Source organism: Elephantulus edwardii, unplaced genomic scaffold (assembly GCF_000299155.1).
Source record: "Elephantulus edwardii isolate Elephantulus edwardi_28Jun2011 unplaced genomic scaffold, EleEdw1.0 scaffold00121, whole genome shotgun sequence".
In the NCBI taxonomy this organism is placed as follows: domain Eukaryota; kingdom Metazoa; phylum Chordata; class Mammalia; order Macroscelidea; family Macroscelididae; genus Elephantulus; species Elephantulus edwardii.
The window spans coordinates 7,292,102-7,299,068 of record NW_006399871.1 but is presented as its reverse complement, the minus strand read 5'-3'; the positions used below and the strand labels follow the sequence as shown (position 1 = coordinate 7,299,068).

Genomic DNA, 6,967 nt, shown 5'->3' with positions numbered 1-6,967 from the left:
TAGTATTCCATTGTGTGAATATACCACAGCTTCTCTATGCATTCACTTGTTGATGGGCACTTAGGTTGTTTCCAACTCCTTGCTATAGTGGACAAAGCCGCAGTATACATGGGTGTGTATATATCTGCTTGGATGTCAGTTATGGTCTCTTTGGGGTATATTCCCAGTAGTGGATTTGCTGGGTCGAATGGTATCTCTATTTGCAACTTTTTGAGAAAGCGCCATACCGCCTTTCATAGTGGTTGCACCATTTTACACTCCCACCTAGAGTGAATAAGGGTTCCAGTTTGTCCACAACCTCGCCAGCATTTGTTGCTTGCTGTTCTGTTAAATTTTGCAGTTCTGACTGGGGTAAGATGGTATGTCACGGTTGTTTTATGGCGTCTCTTTCATGCTCATCTCAGTTACACGTGCGTTGGTGAGCAGGAAGGCGTCCTGGTGGCTCAGTACATTGCTGACAGATGCTTCAGTTCATGGGTACCAGGCAATCCTTTGCATCTTGTTTGCAAATTCCCGCATCTGGATTGCATGCTGCTCCTCCAGTGCTGCCACCTGCTGGCCTCGCCTCTCCTTGCAATCAACAGCTTTACATGGAATGAATGGGGGGGGTAGTATTTGACTCTTATTTTAGATCACGACTTGGCTGTTTAATTTAGGATCGCCTTCCATTCTAACTTTCGAGGCTCCCTCTGTCTTTTTTTTCACCCAAGGAGGAGGAGAAAACCCCTCATGGCAATTTAGTTCTTGATAGCCCTGCCCGAAGTAATCTATACTTAACTCCTGGTGTGATTAGTTGTACCAGACAGCGAAGCGACAGCAAGATGCAGAGTAAACCTACACTCTCTCCACTTTATCTCCACTCTCACCCATTTATATCACGACCCAGGACAATCCGTCCCACCTTTATGGGCCTCCCTGATCTCTTATAAAACAGGAGAGTGGACTTGAGGTACTTGCCTTACTGTTGTGTAGTAAGGTCCAGTCAGAATTGAGTCAGCTGATTCTCCATCGGGTTTCCAGAGGCAGTAAATGGCAAGGGAGAATGTCCATCTTTCTCCTGCAGAGCGGCTGATGGGTTTAAACAATATACCTTTGGGTTGGTAGCACAATTCCTTACCACTAAGCCAACAAGGTAATGGGCTGTGCATTCAGTGGGAGGTGAAGAGATAATGGCAGAAGGAAGGAGAGGAATGAGAACTTGGTATACTTGACATTGAGCTCCTATACCTTCTTTGGCTTTGTGATGTCCATTCCCATTGCTGATACCATCAGAATTCATTTACCGTGAGCCGAGTATGATGTTGAATACATTTCATCTTCAGCCTATTTTGGGGGCCACATTCCTATGTTTGGAAGTGATCTCGAACTTACCTGGAGACTCAGTACACAGGCTGTTGATGAATCTTCCACTTGTCCTGATGCCACATTCTTCTCAAATCTATCTTCTAGAATTATTTGCTCAGGGTGCAGATTGAGTAAGTATGGAGAAAGGATACCTCTGTGATGCGCACCCTTCCTGATTGTAAACCGTTTGTTCCCTGTTCCTGCTTGCACAGGTATTTTGGTCTAGGCATAGGATTCTCTTCAGGACAATTAGGTGTTTGGGGATTCCCATTCTCACCAATGCTATCCATAATTTGTTATAAGCCATACAGTGAAATGCATTTGTGTACACAGTCTATAAAATATAAATAAACTTCTTTCTGGTGTTCTTTGCTTTCAACCGTGATGCATTTGACATCAGCAGTGATATCGGTTATGCCACACCTTTTTCTGAGTCCAGCTTGAATTTCTGAAAGTTCCCTGTCTATGTACTATTCTAGCTGCATTTGAAAAAATCTTTAGCAAAATTCTACTTACATATAATATTCTTTGATAATGCCTGCATTCTTTTGTGGTGGGTGAGAGGTGTCTTACTTTGTGTTTGCCAGTGTCCTTGCAAACACCTCTGGGCAGGCTTTTAATGTGTCCCTTTCTGATTTCAGGATGAAACAGTTGCACCAGAGTTGTGCAATCGCGGTTCTGAACCTGGAAGGGAGTGACCCTGCCTGGTGCCCAGTAGGGCAGGGGTCTCGCTGAAGCCCTGGCGGACACACCACCTCAGGCGGCCTGGGATAGGTACGGTCCTCCAGCTCCCATGCTCCCTGGAATCCTCACATTACTACGTGTTTCCTGGTTCTTATCAGGGAACAGGCTTGTTTGTGACATTGATAAAATCACAAGAGTAACCCCCTCCTCCGGGGCTTTTTTCAGTCAGTAAAAATGAAAGACTTTTAGAGCCCAGTTCCAAGAAGCTGCTGTTCACGGGACAGACGGTATGGTTTTCTTTCTTTCTGTTTCCTGTTGCCTTCACTTTGGCCTAGAATTTCTCCATCAGCTCCCTGTATTTATGTCTCAGCATTATGACGGTTCAAAGTTGAGCTTATCTCCCTCCCTACTGCCACCCTCCACCTGGGGATGGTAGTATATAGAGTATATAGAATATATAGAGTATAGAGTATACATTTAGAGTATTTTAAATATACATGTAGAATAGACAAACACAGGTGGAGTCATTCATAATAGCTGGATGACCCTTGGCTTCTCGGATTCTTAGTTTTTTTCACAGTTTTATAACTTTATTTGACAATCAGCTATTAGTTTTCATCCTCATTGACAGTCTGTAGAGTTTTGAAAGTGGTGACAGGTCCATAGGTAACCAGTGTACACAGCTTGTTTGGAGAATCTTCATCGTCATTACGTTTTCTAGACAACCGTGCATGGATGCGGTTTGGGACAGTCCTTATTCCTTTGGCCCCGACAGCTTTGCTAAGCCTGGGGTTGCTGCGAACATCTGGTGTTCCCATCTCCTTCACGGCAAATTTCCAGATCCTCTTCAGTGCCCGAGGAGCCCGCTTCTTAAATCCCACTCCAGGGATGCGCGTGTGAATGTTGGTGGTGGACTCTCTGGTCTCCACGTCGTTGATGGCAGAATGGCCTTTCTTCTCACCACCCTTCTTTGCGGGGGCCGTAGTGCAGGGACCAGGCTGGAAAGGAAAAGGGCCAGTTTTTCTTTTCACTTAAAAAAAAAGTTTTATTTTATTAATTTTCATGAACATTTACAGAGATTTTGGATTTCCATTCATTCATTTTTTGCACTTTTTAAATGCCTCCCTCATAAGAGTTTTTATAATAATTAAACAAGTGCCTGGAATGTAATTATTAGCTCCTTTCCAGAAAGTAAAATAGCTCCTTAAATGACACTTGGCTCAGGCTGGTCTGATGGGTGTGGATCCTAGAGCAGAAAGAGGGGATGAGAGTTCGCAGGTGAGGAGTTAGAGGAGAGCTTGTGCAGAGAGGGTGGAGGTGTGTCAAAGAAGACTGCAGAGCCGAGGAATCCTGGGAGCGGGCCCTCAGAGACCACCTCGTCTGCCCCTAACATACCTGAGGCCACCCACCCAGGTTTGAGACCCTAATCTCAAGAAGTCCCAGGAACACACACACACACACACACACACACACACACACACACACACACACCCTTGAACAGAGCTAAGATCTGGCAAACTGCTCCCAACACAGAGCCAAGATCCCGAGGCCAGAGCCCGTGAATGGACCACTTGAATCCACCTTGCTAGGTCAGCTCTCAGCAGTTGCCTTAGAGAAGGGTGTCTGACCCTCTAAGCCCTTTCTCTCCCCAGCACCTATGTCTACTCCTCAAGCCACTGGGTTCAGCTTCTCCCTGTGGCCCCTGGGCGGGGCCCACTCCACTCAGAGGAGCCACAGCCACTTCCCTGATCCTGCAGAATCCCCTTGAAGCAAGAGGCAATGGGATTCTTCTCTCTGGAGGAATGTGGACTTATATCGCCAAGAAGGCTTGGGAAATTTTTACCCTGCCCTGTCCTCACATCACCTGCACAGACACACCGTTTTCCTAGATGATAAAGGAGTGAAGGTTAAAAGACTGCTCCCAGGGAAGAAGCAACCCTGAAGGGTTCTTAGAATAACACGTATCCCATGCAGTCACACTTCCTGGGAAAATTCCACACAAGTCCCTGGCGGCTGGGCTAAGGACATCAATTTTGTTCACCCTGTCAGCCACAGGTGAGCTCTGGTGGCCCGGGGGTAAGGATTGCGCTCCCAAGCCAAAGACGGGCGGTTTTAGAGGACCAGCTTTTCCTTGAGTGAAAGATGGCCAGTCTTCTCCTGGGTGAGTCACACAGGAGCCTCTGCAGACTTGCTGGAGGGTCAGCTATGAGTCAGTTACGGCTCAACGGCACGTAACCACATCATCCACCCGGATGACCTTCTCTGCAGGTCACCCTGGGCCACCCCAGCCCTAAGCATCACCTTCCTTCTCTGGTCAAGACTTAATTCCTTCCAAGTAGTGCCGTGTGTCTGCTTCCTTATCTCTTCTCTACCAGGTCAGGAACTCGGGCCCAGCCCAGAACCAAGACTGAATGAAAGAACACATGTGTGCAGAACAGCACGTTAGGGGAGCTCTGGTGGCCTAGTGGCAAGAAGCTGCACTGCAATCCCAGAGGCACATGGTTCAAATCCACCAGATGCTCTGCTGGGAAAGGAGGGACAATCTCCTCCTGTACCAGTCAGATCAGATTTGACGGTACACACACACACACACACACACACACACACACATAATAATAAAAAATTTTAAAAAAGAACAGCATGTTAGCACATATTCACCTGAATTGATCAATAAGTGTTTCAAGGAACACGAGCAAAGGTCATGTGCACTGTGTCAGACTGCCAACTGAAAGATTGGAGGTTGGAATCTACTAGCCATTTTTTTAAAAGAAAATTTTTTAAATCGTGATTTTTAATGAAAATTTACCAAAAAATTAGAATTTAGTTCATTCATTGTTGCACATTTTACCCCTTCTCTCTCCTGTCCCCCTTCCCCAGTTCACTTAAAAAAAAAGATTCATTCATTGTTGCACAATTACCTCCCTCCCTATCCCCCCAGTCCTCTTTGCAATGTACAATGTGCTTTTGTTGTATGTATAATGCCTAATCATACTTTAAACAATTCTTTCCTTCATCTGTTACAATGCAATGTTCATTATCTATCTGCTTTTATCCTATTCTCTTCCCAACCCATCCCATATCAGATCTGCTTTATAACAGTGGTGCTATGTAGTATTTGTCCTTTTTGACTGAGATATTTCACTCAGCATAATGTCCTCCAGGGTCATCCACGTTGTGTAATGTTTTAGGAGTTCATTGTTTTTCAATGCTGCGTAGTATTCCATTGTACAATATACCATAGGTTTTTTTGGTTTTTTTTTTACATTGTCTTTCACAGCATCTTTTATTCAAATTATGTTTCATACAATTGTTCCCATTCATTATGTTTTATAAAATCGATCACCATTGAATTATGCCCACAATTATCTTGCCTTTCCAGACTCCTGCTGGATCATCTTATTCCCTTTGCCCCTCCTCCCTCCACCCATCAAATTGTGTGACCCTATGATTTCCCCCCTGCCTATCCTCATCCTTCTGATTCCACTCCCTTGGGTTCTCATTCATGTTTTACTAGTTCTCCTTATATTTCTACAATAATGGTCTTATGCAGTATTTGTCCTTATGAGACTGAGTTAGTTCACTCAACAAAATACTCTCCAGTCTCTCCCAAGTTATGTAGTATTTTTCAAAACCATTGCTCCTGAATGCTGTCTAGTATTCCATCACGTGAATGTACCACAATTTCTCAATTTGTTCAGTGGAGTTGGACATGTGGGCTGTTTCCATGTTCTTGTTATTGTGAATAATGCGGCTACGAGCACTGGTGTACAGATACACCATAGTTTTTCTATCCATTCAGTTTTTGATGGGCATTTGGGTTGCTTCTATCTCTTTGCTGGAATGTGCATATATATATCTGTTTGAATGGCAATTCTGGTTTCTTTAGGGTATGCTCCTAGTAATGGCATTGCTAAGTCAAGTGGTATTTCTATTTCTAACTTTTTTAGAAACTGCCTTTTATAGTGATTGCACCAATTTTCACTACCAACAACCATGAATAAGGATTCCAACCTCTCCAAAACGTCACTAGCATTTATCGTTTACTGCTCTGTTGAACTTTGCTATTGTTGCTGGGGTAAGATGATTATCTCAAATGAAATCCTTGAGAACTTCAGTCTTTTCTCCAGTCATCATGATGTTGCATATTGTGAGGATTTTTGTCTTCTTGATATTGAGATGGGATCCATAGTAACGTCTTTGGTTTTCTTCTGTAAGTGCTTCACGTCTACTTTTGCAAGCCAGGCTGTGCAATCTGCATAACATAGGCTATTGATGAGTCTTCCTTCAACTCTGAGGCCACGTTCTTCTTCACATATTCCAGTGTCTTGAATTATTTGCTTAACATAAAGATTGAATAGATATGGAGAAAGAATACAACCCTGACACACACTTTCCTGACTTTAAACGGTCCGGCGTTTTCTTGTTTCATTTGAACAACTCCTTCTTTGTCTCTCTATATAGGTTTTTCTTTTTTTCCTATATAGGTTTTTCATGAGCACAATTGAGTGTTTCGGGATTCCCACTCTTCTCAATGTTAGCTATTATTTATTATGATCCACAAAGTCAAATGCCTTAGCATAACCAATAAAACACAAGTAAACATCTGTCTTACATTTTCTGCTTTCAGCCAAGATCCATGTGACATTAGCAACGATACCTCTAGTGCCACGGCTTCTTCTGAATCCAGCTTGAATTCTGGTACACACTCACACAAACAATTCTGTTTATACTTACACATATGCATTCACAGAACATTTAACTAGGACTCAGAATCACATAATACTCAAAAGTAACAGAATACAATTTTGAAAATTTCTTATACCAAACAAAACTCAGACTAATTTTACCTTGAGGGACAAAAAAGAATTAATAGATTCTAGGTCAAGGACTGCAGCCTTCAGTATGGATTGAGGCTTAATGTCAAGAAGACAAAGATTCT

At 43.4% G+C, this 6,967-nt stretch overlaps 1 protein-coding gene across 1 annotated transcript in view; it reads right to left on the bottom strand.

The window, feature by feature from the left end:
• Positions 1-2,636: 2,636 nt before the first annotated feature.
• Positions 2,637-6,967, bottom strand: part of LOC102850610 (60S ribosomal protein L31-like) — a 10,790-nt gene continuing 6,459 nt past the window's right edge. Inside the window, exon 2 of the mRNA XM_006893060.1 lies at positions 2,637-3,026. Within this exon, the coding sequence (XP_006893122.1) occupies positions 2,637-3,026 (390 nt within the window). The remainder of the gene's footprint in view (positions 3,027-6,967) is intronic.